At 42.2% G+C, this 15,520-nt stretch overlaps 1 protein-coding gene across 1 annotated transcript; it reads left to right on the plus strand.

The window, feature by feature from the left end:
• Positions 1-1,138: 1,138 nt before the first annotated feature.
• bmal2 (basic helix-loop-helix ARNT like 2) lies at positions 1,139-14,876 on the plus strand. The gene is made up of 17 exons (XM_030790055.1): positions 1,139-1,211; positions 8,478-8,607; positions 8,857-8,910; positions 9,073-9,114; positions 9,503-9,660; positions 10,147-10,226; positions 10,812-10,904; positions 11,279-11,396; positions 11,647-11,793; positions 12,052-12,292; positions 12,792-12,898; positions 13,159-13,309; positions 13,503-13,570; positions 13,684-13,798; positions 14,144-14,234; positions 14,335-14,434; positions 14,725-14,876. Exons 1-17 carry the CDS (start codon positions 1,154-1,156, stop codon positions 14,874-14,876), a joined length of 1,905 nt encoding a protein of 634 aa, XP_030645915.1. The 5' UTR covers positions 1,139-1,153.
• The last annotated feature ends 644 nt before the right edge of the window (positions 14,877-15,520 follow it).

Consider the following 15,520-nt stretch of genomic DNA (forward strand, 5'->3'; position numbering starts at 1 on the left):
GTGATTAATGACCTAACAAAGCATTGCTTAAACCTCCCATGAGTGCCTGGCCACTTTGCATTATATTTATTCAAAGATACCGGTATTTGTGTTTAAAACTTGTGTTCCTGACTGTACAAATAGGTCATGTCAGAAGTATACAAAATTATTTAATCAAACAGCAAACGTCTTCACATTAAGCACCTCCTCAGTCACATTACACTCATTTTAAACTAAGTTCATTCTTCATATTTCAGTTCGGAGGGCACACATACAGACAAAGATAATGAAATAATTCATGAATTTGTATGTCAATTGGTTGTTTCCTCAAAAATATGGAGCAGCATATGACCTCTCTTCCAAAAATAAATATTTATTGTAATGTGTAAGTTTCAGCACTCTAGAGTATTCAGTAGTAATCAGAATCACACAGGACTTCTCAGCCATCAACTCCTGCAACTGAATGTACTGTAAAACTTCATCAGTTTGCACAACTTGTGGCTTAAGCATACAGAAATAACAATATATCTCAGAAATAAAAATTCTAACAAAACCAAAGACGGCACAATTTCACAATCAGTCATTTGTGAACGAAAATCATCGGAAACCTTGTGAATCAAAATTACTGCGTTAAGGACTGCATAAATTGAAGAGAGGAGAGTCTAGATGTTGTCTAGTTCTCAGGAGATGACTGTCTTTGAGAGACTAATGGCGAAAAATATGTTAGTTCTGCCAGGGTGATGATTAGCACGGATGACCCTCCTCCCCCCGTGTTCCCTCTAAAAGGGTCACATATCGCTTTGGCGGAACCAACATGGCCGCATTCCTCTGTGCCTGCGCAACATATCGCGTGAGTTGGCAGGTACCCAGCGTGAGAGATAGGAGCGAAAAAGGCGGTGCTGATCATCGTTAAGAGGGGGGACTTAATATCTTCTTCCGCGTTTCCCCGGATTTCAACCCCTGTGTCCTCATTACATCGTGTGCTGTACTCGCACGTTTGTGTGCTTAAACGTGCCCTCCCAGTCGACTTAGTTGAAAGAGAAAAAATAATAAAGTCAATTATACAACACTCGTCGTTCCCCGCCTCCCTCTCTCCGCTTCTCGCACTACGACATCCACTACCGCCTCCTCCACATGTATTGGAGTCCTGGGCCCCGGCGTGCCGGCTCCAGCCATGTCGGCAAGGAATGCAGCGGCTGGCGGCGGTGACAGAGCGACGGGGGAACAGACAGGTAACTCACAGAAAAAGAGGTACTCGAAATACGACATGTGTTCTGACATTTACTTTCTTTTAGCGGAGAGTATTTGTTCGAATTTCTGCTATGCTCTGGGCGGAGTAGAGGGGAGCTGTTGCTGTTCTAAACTGATTGGTTTGTAGACTCTGCGGTCTTACCGAAACTAGGTCAGTAGTTCAGTAGAGCAAACTCTGTTGTTGAGCGTTCGTTTTGAATTTAGGCAAAATAATGGTTTCCTTTGTGATTTAAAAGGCAGGTTGTGGGCAAAAAGGCAAGTGCTGCATTTCCGAGCAGTTCTCCACCATTTTTCAGATTGTGTATGTTAAACCGTGATGAGCTCTATGTTTGTCCTGTAAAAACTCAGCCAAGGCCTTGCGGTACAGTAGCCTACCGTGCATTGTGGCTAAGCTAATGTCAGTTAATCCTAGGTTTATGGCGAAAAGTTTGTCAGCTATCTTTTCATTTGAATATATCTATCGAAAAGGTACACCCTGAATTGTAACTGTGTCGACATAAATACTTCATTTTGAAGAAACCCACATTGTTCTAGATTTAGGTTGCTGCTTTGAATAGCCTATAAGCTAGGCAAGCAATTTATTTGCTGTGATAGCAGTCGACGGTTTTGGTAGATACATTGTTATTTTGCCATTAAGGCTTCATTTAGCTGTTAAAGTCAAAATCCCAGTATATGACAAATTCCCTTTTCGCGCTTCATTTTGCTCTTTGTCTTCAAGTAACACAGTTTATGACCTAACCTATATTAATTCTGTTCATCAAATATTAGAGGGTGCTCTTGTATTTCTTGCTGTTCTGACTCATTTGGTAGTGCAGGTTGTCATTTTACGACAGCCTGACTGAGACCATATATATTAAATATCCACTTGGTATTTATCAGCGACAGTGTATCCAGGTACGCTATATCAGTTGATTTGTCATTGCCATAAAAACCCTTTTATGGGGCCATATCCCCGTTTCCCTTTTTTCCAAGAGAAGTGTGCCGCATAGAGGTCTAACGTTTCGATTCATATGAATAGTAACACTCGTTCACGAATTAGACCGTCCGTTGGTAGCGTTAAAGACAAATTTTCTTTGAGCCCCATCATCAGGGTGTCGGGCAATGCAGATGTGTTCGACCGAACACAATCTCCACGAACCGTTTCAGACATTACAAAATAACACAGCAGTGATATCTCTAAATGTATTAGAATAGATTCTCTTGTATCAAAACAATACGGCTAATTTGGTCGGATTTTGATACGTAAACCAAATCTTGCAATGTGGTGGTTGTGTAATATCTAGGTCAAACTCGGCACACTTGTAGGCCACTGCTGTGATGCCCTCCGTCCTCAGAAGCCTCGTTACTTTTCCGTCTCTTTCCTCTTTTAATTACGATTGTTTGTCGATTTATACGAAAAGCCTTTTTCGGAACCTCTTTTTGCGACCATTATAACACAGTTGTTATATTATAGTAACGGCTGTATTTGTGGTAATTGAAAGATGCCTCTGTACACAAGCAGATGGCTGAACTGTCGTCATTTGGACTGCGCCGTGCTTCCATTTGCAGTTAGTGAGAAGAAACATTTAGTTTAGTTCGAATATGACCCGAATATCAGAAATTGAAAGTATCCCAGAAATGTCTCAAAACATTCTCATACATATCTGTTTTCCTGTGTGTTTTTGACTTGACCGTTTTTTCTGTTTAGCATCGCAAACTGTCGGCAAAACCACAGATTGTATTATTCACCTTAACAGAACCGATTATCTGCGCTGTGGTGATAGGTGGAGAGCTGGAAAAGCCCCAGATGTATTAAGTAAATTTCAAACTTTAGGACACCCAAAATTAACCCAGCTTTATTTGTCATGTCAAATAAAGGGTAAAGGTTCACCTGTGGTCACATAACTATTAGAATGACTTGCAAATATATTTATATTTTTTTCTTTTTCAGTAATTACTCAAAAACTAGTTTGACAGCCACTGGAATCTCACTTTGAATGCTGTCCCAATCATGTATCACAGCCCAGTTTGAGATGCCATTTATTGCCTGTGGCTTTATCCTCAGCAGTCAAAAAACTGCCCACACACACAATGATGACGATGCGTCCTTTGTCTGAAAGAGCTAGAATGAATTGTGGTTCGTGAGAGGAAGTGTAACTGCTCGAAATCCACATCCTCTTTACACTCGGGCCTGCAATGGCACTTAGTCACTTAGACAATTTTTTTGTTGTTGTTTGTTTTAATCAAAACTGGGTCAGCTGAATTGGGTTTTTTTTGTATTTTTTTCCCTTTTGCACTGGTTTATTTTCATCATCATGCCTCACTGTCTGTCATGTACCGTCAGAACAAATGCATATGGGTGGAGGGCCGGTCCACCTGGTCTCTGGGGTGCAGTGTGTGAAAGGGTATCATTAAAGCTGAAGTGCGTTCTCCAAAAATGTCCAAGAGTGTGTCTGTGTGTCCTTGGCCACTCTCTCTGTTTTCAGATTTCAGTGTTTCCTCTCTTTTATGTGGGGGGGGGGGGGGGGGGGAGGGGGGGGGTGGTATGTATCATTCAAGGGTGTTGATCTTTCCTCAGACTAATCTCTGTGGAGCAGCATTGGTATGTTGGTGATGGAGGCAAACGAATGTTTGTGATAAACGCACATTGTGAATGACTGGAGCTGGAGCTCTTGAAATGGCTGCCTTCGTGCCCATGTTACGTTCCCACTCAACTGCCTAGTTCCTCCGTCACACGACGAAGAGAAAATATGGGCTAGGTCTTGTTCGATATACTGAGGCATTAATATTTGCATAGGGAATATTTTACGATAAGCGTACTGGCCTCTTATCAGCCTGCATGAGGGAATTCTCTGTTCAGCATCAAAGACTAAAAAAAAAAAAAAACTCCACACACAAATCAGGCCGTCATGCTTAATGAGCAATAAAAGGCTTCTCCACAAGGGACAGAACCATCTCCCCGCGGTTACTTCACTAATGTGGCCAAGTGTTCATCTGTGTATGGTTAATATCACTGTAAGTACACTGTTATAATGGTTATTCTTAGTGTTAAAATATGGACATAGCTGTAAGTCACAGTTAGGCATAATCTATGAGGAAAAAGCATTTGTGACAAATTTTGTTTGCGCTAAATATAAAATAGTAATTGCAACGCATTTCTTTTTTTTGCAAGCTGAATTTTTTTTAAATAACTTCTTTGTAACTCATGGTGAGATGGCTAAAATCATAAGAATTTTGTTTTATGAGGGAACTTTTAATTAAACGAAACTTCAGACACACAAAACGTCATTCATCATTCAACTTATACACTGTTCAAGAAGATTGTTCTTTTTTTTTTTTATGTGTTTATATTTATTGACGGTTGTCCAGATGTAGACGGTGTAAATTTTACACTAGCTTCAGCAAATTTTGCTGAAACTCTCTTGTGCCCGTCTTAAGTTTTTAATGTATTATCACGCAATAGTTAATCAAGCTGTCAAACCCTTTCTGTGAGATGTAGTAACATACCAATACATTTAGCCTGTTTCAGACTACATGGAATTAATCAAGTGTAGACACTCGTGTAAAGATCAAGCCAAGTCACCAGACTTCATCAGTGATCAGCACATGCAAATAGGCCCTTCTCCAGCACCGCACCAATGCATTGTGACGTCAGTAACATTTCTGTGGGCTTTTTCTGTTCCACTTGTTCTCTCAGACAGGCCAATGCACTGTCAAAATGTCAGACTTGGTAAATTCCCGTAAATGCTTCAATTAAAAGAGAAAGACACAGCTATTACAAGTAAGACATTCTTTTGTGTGTGTGTGTGTGTGTGTGTGTGTGTCCTCCATCAGAAATCAGTGGAACATATTACTTCATTAAAGAAAGTCTCTGGAAAGTCTCCGGACACTTTATTTTCATTAGAAAGACTCGGGTTATCTTCTCGTGGCTATGTAAGCAAACTTGCACTGTCATGGTAAGTGAAAGCCATGCCGTAGATGCTTCACGGGGACCTTTTAGCCTTTGTACATCTTGTTTGTGCTCCTGATGCTTGGTTCTCTGTCCCTGGGTAGAGTGACTCTGAGTGAATTCTCTGTCTTCATAAACACTCGCGGGACGCGCTGAAGAAGGCAGTTTGTTGACCAGATGACTTTTGCTTGTAACTAAATCCACTTCCAAAACAGCAGTCAAAAACAACCTGCAGTGTGCAGTTTAGTTTGAATATATATTTTTTTTAAAACTTGGATGATATAAACTTGTTTAAAAAACATCTTGACAGAAGTGGCATATGTTCTGTTTCCGTTTGTGTGTTTTTTCAGAGGTGGTTCAAATCAGATTAAAATGATTCAGTCAGACTTGAAGAGCTCTCGCTCTCCCTCTCTTTCTCTCTCTCCCTCTCTCTCTCTCTCTTCCTCTCTCTCTCTGAAGTAACAAAAAGTCCCTGTTTTGTTATTTAATGACCTGTTTGTGACACATTTGAAGGCTTATGAAAGTGTCTTCGTGTCTGTGCTTTCATTAAAAATGCTCATTTTGAAGCCCATGTGGGTTGTGAGTGTCAGATTAACCTCTGTGATTAAACTGCTCCAGTGGATGTTGAGTGTGCAGAGAATCAGTGTGAATTTATAAAAAGTCCTTATCCATTAGGGCTGCTCAATTATGGCAAAAATCATAATCATGACTATTTTGGTCAGTATTGAGATCATGATTAGTTTACACAATTACTCATTGACTTTGGAAACATCATGCATTTATTGAACTTTAAAAAAAAACATGTCTTTTTATCAGTGGATTTTGTAAAAAAAAATATATATATATACACAGTCATGCATGGCTTAACATCCATGATGCGTTCTGTGAAATGGGACATTATGTGATTTGTATGTGGTGGGAGCACCATATGATGGGCTATACTGTAAACAGAGAGATAACGCTACAACACGCAAGAGACACAGGATAGATCGGATGCCGCTGCCTGCGAGTCAAGGCATCCCCTGTTATACGGTAAACCTTTTATTTGAAAGTAGGGAAAGTTCACATTAAAATAGCAATAGAAAGTACAGTACAGTGCATACATGTGTATATGAGGTCGGACGTTACCCAAACGGACGTCATGCGGCGCGTGACTGTATATACATTTAAATAAATACTGTGACACAATAATAGTTTAATCTCGATTAGCTTGTTTTCATAATCGTTGGAAGCCAGAATCGTAATTGAAAATAAAATTCAATTAATTGCTCAGCCATAGTATCCATGCAGTTGCACAGTAACAACACCAGACGTTCTTACTTATTCTTACAGACCTAGTGCTATCCAGATTGACAACATGTACTTAGGAATACATTATTCTAAGGTTTATTACCTCATGAAGTACTTGTCAAAGACATTGAATGAAAATGCAGGGGGGAAAGCAGAAGGGCTTTTTCTACCTTTTGGCAGAAAAGAATAGTGGTGCTCAGAATTACTTTACCATTGTAAGATAACCAATAGTGTGACATTAGATCTTTTTAATTGAGTTCATCACGTGAAGTATTTATGTCTAAAGTTCAGCTCACTGTCAGTGAATTGAGTTCCAGATTCAGCGGTAAAGTCATTTGCAGTATACTAGTGTGTTAAACAGCAGCGTTGAGTGGTCTAGACACTTCTCATGTGAACTGCAAGGTCAAGTGGAGGTCATATAAGTTCAGGTGACTGAAAGAATGAATAAAGAAATAAACGTAGGAAGATGCAGTTGGAAAGAGGGAGAGAGAGAGAGAGAAAGAGCTCGAGAACGATAGGGCGTGTCCAGAGAGGTATTCCTCTCGGTTAGCTGAGTAATCCCCCTGTACAGATCCTCGACACGGAGAGGTCGGGATTAAAAATCAGCCCGTTGCTGATCTGTTAACAGCTATTTAGGTCACTGGGCCTGTGAAGCAGCTGGGTTAAATATAGGAGCCAGAGTACAGGGTGCATTTGGGCTTGCCTGGTGTGTTTTCTTCACTATTTGGTTGCCACAACACACACAGACAATGATACACACCCATACACACTTGGACAAAACTTCACCGTTGTCAGGATATGTGGGAAGAGTTCAGAGGCAAATAGAGATGTCGTAATCACGTCTCTTCAGGGTTTAAAACAACAGCTGTTACCTGTTGTAAAGCGTTTGTGTTCATGAATGGGATGTTTCATTCGAGTAAATGTTTTTCATTTTTAATCTTCTGTTTTACCACAAATACTGCCTTCGATGCAAACAGTAATCTCTGTCACAAGAGCACCCTCTTTAAGACTCACCATATCACGTAATAAATTCCACAATGTGACTATATTCTCAGCACAGTAGAGAAATTTAAAACACAAACCTGTTATTGTAACTCAGATATGGATGGAAAGTATTTCTCAGAGAGTAGTGATTGTGTGGTTGTATGTATTAGGTTCCTTGTATCAGAACGATCTTGCATTTCCTTTTTTTTCTTTTTTTCTTTTTTTTTTTTGTCTTTTTTTTTTCATGTCGGTTGTGATGGCTTTGCAAGTATGAGATAGGTGAAGACCCAGCCAAAGATCTATGCCGTATTTAGCGAGCTAAACATTGAGTCAGTAAAATGACTGTGTCATGATTCTGCACCATCTGATGACCTGAATGATAAAGCCTTTTCTCTCTACAGCGTATGTGCATTGAAATAGGTTAGGGATTTCCAGTATTAAGCTTTTGTTTGCTCTGAAAGCTAAAAAGCACGAATTCACTGTAGTAAGCGATGTTTGTGTCAGTTGCTTTGGGTATAAGGTGATGTTATCTAAAGGACAGACAGGAAAACCATTAGACAGAGTCGCTGTCTATGCTGTCTTGAGTTTTCAGCACGTTGTCCAACTGCGTTTAAGGTTTCAGTGTAAACTGAGTCTACTGGTTTGATGGAGAGTCGTTGTCAAAATGAGATGGTTCTTTGCCTCATTTGGCAAGAAATGACACAAAGTAAGCAGCTGTGAGTGTGTGTGTGTTGTTTATCCTTTCCCCCTGCTCGACTAGCCTTAATAAAGTACAGACTGTTTTCAATCGATTTTTGATTCTAGACATGACTCATAGGAAACAATGTGGCCGGGATTGGTTTTCTAAACAGGACTACGAAAATTCGAAGAAGTTACGACTCTCTTTCCTTGGTTTTGCATCATTAATATCTTCCGTCCCCCTGACCCGTGTGTAACTGATCAGTTCTGAGGCGTTCAGTTGGACCGAGCCGAGACGACCTTAACAGTCACTTTGACCTATTATGAGCAGTCATGCTTCACTCTCTCTCCCTCCCTGTGTCTTTAGGGGATGTGTTGGAGGAAGAACTCCAGAGCCACTCTGCCACTCTGTCCAACCTGATGAGTCCTTCGTCGGCTGCTGGTATTACATCGAGTATGGAGCTCCCCAGGAAACGCAAGGGCAGCACGGACAACCAGTGAGTGTGTGTGTGTGTGTGTGTGTGTGTGTGTGATTGTGTGAAGTGATTTCAATTTGAATACGTCCATATATTTGACTGTATACCTCAGACAGACACACTCTTTTGACCTTTAACTCCCTGCCTTGTTTTCTGAATTAGTTAATGACATGCAGAGAAAGAGGAAACGTGTGTGTGTGTCTGCTACGTTCACAAGCAGGCCAGTGACTCAGAATCATGACATTAATAGTCATTTCGTTGTGTTTCCAGGGAAACAAAGTCTGCATCGATTCTGGATGAGGATATGGAGGACGACCAGGGCAGGTACTGCATCCTTTAATGGACGATCAGAAGGCTGCAATTCAGTTATCACACATGTCGGGTGATCTCATGGAAACATTTAGAAACCTCTGACCCCTGTGTGTGTGTGTGTGTGTGTGTGTGTGTGTGTGTGTGTGTGTGTGTGTGTGTGTGTGTGTTTTTAAGGTCTGAGGGGGATGACCAGCATGTGAAGATTAAGTGTTTCAGGTATTTCATTCACAGCTGAATATTTCTGTTTGAAATGAACTCAACCTTCACTGTCCGTTTGTCATAAAATTAAGGTTCTTAGATGAATTGTTCAGCAGTAGCAGTGAAGATGCGTTTTCTGTTGCTGTGTATGTCCTGAAAATCATTTTGAAGAGCCGTTATTTAGAGCAGATGGGTCATTTGTCAGAATCAAATCAATAGGTCACACATTCTTTTTAAAGAGCCAGATTTCTTGATTTATGCTTGGTGCGTAGGACGGTCATGGCACGATCAGAAGAAATTGTGTCTGGAAAGATGATGTCGGAAAGTTGTTGTTTGTTTAGTATGTAAGTGTATCTAAAGTGAGGGCCGTCTGAAAGCTTTATTAATAAACATGTTGCACGTGCAGGGAACCTCACAGCCAAATAGAGAAACGAAGACGAGACAAGATGAATAATCTGATTGATGAACTGTCAGCCATGATTCCCACCTGCAACCCCATGTCCCGCAAGCTAGATAAACTCACCGTACTGCGCATGGCTGTACAGCACCTCAAGTCACTGAAAGGTACCTTATTCGCTCACCCGCCTGCCAATCACCACGCTTGTGGACAGATGATGGATACACCCAGAAATGTATAGTTTGTTAACACTGACATCGTTTTGACATGAATTTTAAAAATGGCAATGTAGAGGAGCTTGACTCCTCTGCAAATTCCACAAACTTTTGTTTTGTTTTATTTGTTCTACAGCTTTTTTAAAGAGTCCATACATCTTTTTTTGATTGATAGACTGTTATACAAACAATTAAACTAAGATGTATCCATGTGAAAAGTACCCAATCTCAATACTCATATTAGTTTGGTGGGCAATCATTCATGACAGATGTGAGTAAAAGAAGGTCACCCACAAACATGTGCCACACACACAACACACACACACACAACACACACAGTTTTCTCACAATGGCCTGCTAAGCCCCCTTTTCAAGAACGATTCCTCTTTTCCTCTGTCGTACATCATTGCCTTACTTGACATTTTCCTGTTTTTCCAGGTGCCACAAGCTCCTTCGCAGAAGCCAATTACAAACCTTCATTCCTTCCTGACGATGAGCTCAAACACCTCGTGCTGAGGGTAAAGACTGCAGTCTGTCTGCTTGCTTTAGTCCCTAACCATAAATCACCCCATAAATCAGCCAGTCATCTGTTTCCGAAATATCCTGCCTTGAGTTAATATGTAACCCCGTTTGTCCTTTGCCACGGATTTTACACCCGGGTCATTCCAGACCGCTCGCTGTCTTTTCCGCCGACTTCATTTAGAGGGTGTAAATCACCCTCCACGGCCACTTTTGTTGATCTTGTGTTCGTCATGGAAAGTATTAGCAGTACTACTCTCTCAGTGGAACAGACAGATTGCTTGGAAATGTATTTGTAACAGTTTACATTTCGCTTAAGCAGACTGAGCAAGAGTAAGCAACTTATAAAAACTGTTTGTTTGTTTTTGTTTTTGGTTTTTCCCCTAATGTTGAAACATTGATTGGTAAACCATAAGCCTGGCTTTCTGTGTGTTCCTGTTCATGTTTGTACTGTCTGTGTCCCCAGTGGAGAGGTGGGTGTGTGAAGAACCTTTTAGTCTCCTCCTCAACCTGAAACAACCTTCTTCTTCTTCTTCTTCTTCTGCTTCTTCCTCTGCTTCCTCCTCTTCTTCCTTCTTATCCAGGCCGCTGACGGATTCCTCTTTGTAGTTGGCTGTGACCGGGGGAAAATTGTCTTCGTCTCCGAGTCCGTCTCAAAGATACTCAACTACAGTCGGGTGAGAGAAGTTTGCCATGGTGCTGTTCTGGTGATGGTTGTGGGGCCTGTGTAGTGTCAGAGTGAAATGTTTTGTGTATTGACAGTGGCAGGCTTTATCAGTGTGCAGAGTCAGCAGCAAGGCTAAAGCTGCTTGTTGAGCTGGCGTGTGGGTCAGTCCCAGTTAGCCTGGCTAATTGACTTAAGATGTATGTGGGCTGACCTCAGGTGACATCATCTGACTGGAGTCTCTCTCTCTCTCTCTCTCTCTCTCTCTCTCTCTCTCTCTCTCTCTCTCTCTCACTCTCTCATTCTCTCTCTCTTTTAATGGATTAATCTGATTGGATGGTGCTCGGTTGATTTTAACTTTGTTGTTGTTTTGTATGCCGTCCTCAGACGGAGCTGATTGGACAGAGCCTGTTTGATTACGTTCACCCTAAAGACATTGGGAAAGTAAAGGAGCAGCTCTCAGCCTCGGAGCTCTATCCACGCGAACGACTTATCGACGCCAAAAGTAAAGGCCTTATACGTGGCTTTATGCATGCGTGTTCGTCTGTCTTGTCTCGCCCCCGTCTCTTTGTCAGTCTTTTCAAATATACACTTCCTTATTCTTGTATAGATTTGTGTACGTTGTGCTTGTGCTCGCCATTCTGTTTGTTTGTTTGTTTGTTTGTTTGTTTGTTTTAAATGCAGTATCTGTATGTATGATTTTTTTTTTTTTTTCAAAGCGTTCTCTCTGGCTCATGTCTTTTGGTTCTCTGTAGCGGGACTGCAGGTACAGGCCGACCTCCCGGTGGGCGCAGCGCGGCTCTGCTCCGGCGCTCGCAGATCTTTCTTCTGCCGCATGAAGTACAACAAAGTCACTGTGAAAGAGGAGAAGGACTTCCAAGCAGGCTCGTCGAAAAAGAAAGGTGAAGCCCGGTCTTCAGAAGTTTATTCAGCTTCTTCATTCAACAACCCCCCCCCCCCCCCCCCCCCCCCCACCCCACCCCAATCAGGATAATACACACACACACACACACACAGTGACACATACATATAGTTTCCCTTTCATTTCAGTAAAAAAGGGTTAAGAGACCCTTAAGAGTGACGTGTACCTATAGAATAATAGCATGAGATGGCAATGTATGACTGATGTGTGTGTGTGTGTGTGTGTGTGTCTCTCTCAGAGTCTCAGCGGTACTGTACTGTGCACTGCACAGGCTACATGCGGACCTGGCCCACCAGTCAGCTGGGTTCGGAGGGGGAAAGCGAAGCAGACAAAGACAGCTCACACTTCAGCTGCTTGGTGGCCGTGGGCCGCGTCCACCCCCACACCATCCCTCAGTCCAACGGGGAGATCAAGATCAAACCCACCGAGTTTGTCACGCGCTGTGCCATGGATGGAAAATTCACTTTCGTAGATCAACGGTTAGCCCCTCTCTCGTTTTGGCACGGGGGAAGCGGTCGGTTTACCTGCTAGATTTCCAGGGAGCGCTTCAAAGTTATTTCCCTGAAGCCAATTCCTCACATACTTATTTTGACAGTGTTCAATGCAGAGGCTGGCGCACTATTCTTTTAGTTGTTGTGACTGTTGCGCAAGAGAGGCTACTGTTCTTTGGCAATAGCGCGGCAGATTTCTAAAGTCGTGCTGCAAAGTCAAGGGCGCGTATATGAGGGAACATGGTGTATCAGAACTCTTCTCTGTTCTGCAAGTAGTTAGAAGAACAAGGCTTTATGTATTTTGAGGTGTTGAGGTGTTTTATCAATGTACGCTTGACTGTTTTATTGGAAAATGAACTATAGTTCAGTGCTTAGAATAGACTTTACTTGACAGTTTGACAGGCTTTGTGAGGTCCAGAAATCTGTGTATGTGTGTGTAAGGTCTGAAACAGTGAAAGTGTGTTAAAAATTCCACCTGTATTGTCAGGGCCACCACCATTCTGGGGTACTTACCTCAGGAGCTGCTAGGCACATCCTGTTATGAGTACTTCCATCAAGATGACCTGCCTCACCTGGCAGACAGACATCGAAAAGGTACAAATGAGCAGCGGCTACAGTTTAAAAGACCCATCAATGGGAGAAATCCCATTAATGAAGATTTAATTATATCATTATTGACCTGTAAAATTGTAAAAAGAAAAGAAAAAAGACTGTATAAAAAAGTACCGTAAAATTGTTAAAATGCACAGTGCACTCTGCATCTCTTTCCAGACGCGCGTCTGAAAACTGTTTGTTTTTCCTTGTTATTTTCCTCTTATTTTTGTCATCTTCATTGTTCTTGTGCGTTTTTGCAGTCTTAAGGACTAAAGAGAAGATTGAGACAAACTGCTACAAGTTCAAAACAAAATACGGCTCTTTCGTCACCTTACGAAGCCAATGGTTTAGTTTTATAAATCCCTGGACCAAAGAAGTGGAATACATAGTGTCAACCAATACAGTCATATCGTGAGTACAAACATTCATCTCTCCTCTGAAAAAACAGAAGCATGCTTCTGTGCCTGCTGTCTGTCGACCTTTGAGCATAACTAACAGACGAAAATGCTGAGTTTATTTCGAACGCTGTCACGGATGCCTTGGCACTGGTCCTTGTGAGATTTAAAAGCTTGCAGTCTAACTCTTGTTTGTGCGTGTGGTACAGTGGGAAGAGTTCGTCAGGGGCATCGGGGGACAAAACAGACCAGCCAAGCAATTCTAAAGGCACTGATGGTAAGCATCTGAGCTGGTTTGTGTCTGTTTTTGGAAGCGGGGGGGGGGGGGGGGGGGGTTGCCTTGGAGATAGTGAAAGTACACCCTGACATTGTGTGTTGGTTTCTGTTTAGATGATGCTAAGAAAAGCCTTGAGATGATTCCAGGGATCTCCAGTGCGTCAGGCACCATGATTTACGCTGGGAGCATTGGCACACAGATCGCCAATGAGATGATGGATTTCAACAGGTAAAACCACTGACTGGATCCTGACTAGACTTTGTTGGTTAAGAAAACTGTACATAAAAGTTCACACATTTTCAACATAAAACTTTCCAGTTATGATTGAGAACATGCCACAATTTTTTTTTTCTGCTTGTGTTTTTTCTCTCATTGAACTGTTTTGGGTGCTTCTGTTGACTTAGTTGTACTAGTAATCAGTGTGCTATGCAGTGTGTGCATGTGGGTTTTTCTTAATCAGACACCCATTCACCTTTATGCTGTGGCTTCCTTTAATTGCACCCTTGTTAGTCTGGGAAGAAACAGGTTGTTCAGTAAATGGATGTGAATCTAAAACATATCCTCTCTTTTCAGGATGAACTCCTCTCCATCCAGTGGCAATGCCAGTCCCTTCAGTCTACTGCAGGACAAGTCTCCACTCACCCTCACACAAGCCAGCAGCAATGTCAGTGTAGACTCTCTTTTCTGTGTGCATGCATTTGCATGTGTTTGAATATCTGGCTTCAGGCTGAAGCTTTAACCCCTGGTGTTAATGTGCTTTTAAGGTACCGAATGGGGAAGTAACAGACATGGAGATACCCGGCAAGTCCAATTCCGAGGATGAGGCACGGAGCGGTCCGTTCACTGGAGGCGAAAGTCTTATGGGTACCCATGATCCTTTTCTGGACCCCCCCCCCCTCTTCTGTTTTTACATTGGCATAATGCATGTATTTGAGAACCCAGACTACAAGCCACGTTCAGTGCCGTACAGAAAACATCTCAAGAGTTATTCCCATAATGTCACAAAATGTCATTGTTTGACTTCGAATAGAGTTCTTCACAGCAGGCAACCAGTAAACATTATTATTAAGTCCTGATGGAACCATTTGAGTTGTTCTCTAACTCTCCCCCCCCCCCCTTTCTTTCTTGTGTCTCCTCCTGCCTGGCTCTGTCAGAGGGGAGTTCTCAGTTGGATCTGGACGGCGTTCCGGGCCTGGGCAGTCTGACGAGCGATGAGGCAGCCATGGCCGTCATTATGAGTCTTCTAGAGACGGATGCCCACCTGGGCGAGGCCGTTGACTTTGACGAGATGCATTGGTCTCTGTAGCGTCACGAGAGCTCCAACATCTGTTTGTTTAAAAGGCTTCTGTGCGTGTCTCTCTCTCTCTCTCTCTCTTTCTCTGCGGTCTTTATTTTAAAGAGCCATCCATCCAATTTCACTGGGCAGCCAGTTCCTAGAAGTCTCTGGCTTTTTTTGAGAACTTTTAATTTATTAGTGTTTCTTTTTTCTTTTTTGTTCTCCCTCTCCCTCCTCTTGTTTCTCCTGGAGACGTGCTGTGTCATGTCATGACCGTGGTCGCATAAAGACTAAAAGACTTTAAACAAAAAAACTTTCTGGAGGAGTGCGGGACTCCCACGTTGGTCTCTCTCTCTCTCTCTCTCTCTCTCTCACTCTTTCAGCAAGAGGATGAAAAGTGACTCAGAGACACCTCTTTGGGGAAAGTGGAGGACTTTTAAGATCCAGAACCAGATTTTACTGGTCTGGCCTGCATTTCACTTCCTTGATGTTAAAGGTCAGTCGCTCCTATTGGTAGCAGAGAGACATTTCTCTAGCCTGGTTTCCTGTGGTGAGACAGATATGCTTCAGCCAAGCCATCAGCTCCACTCTGACGCAGTGGCGCAAGGGATTATCGCTATTTTTTTTTTTTATTATTTCCTTAGTGAATAAACACTTGAACTTAATTACGGACG

This window comes from Chanos chanos, chromosome 13, assembly GCF_902362185.1.
Source record: "Chanos chanos chromosome 13, fChaCha1.1, whole genome shotgun sequence".
Lineage (NCBI taxonomy): Eukaryota > Metazoa > Chordata > Actinopteri > Gonorynchiformes > Chanidae > Chanos > Chanos chanos.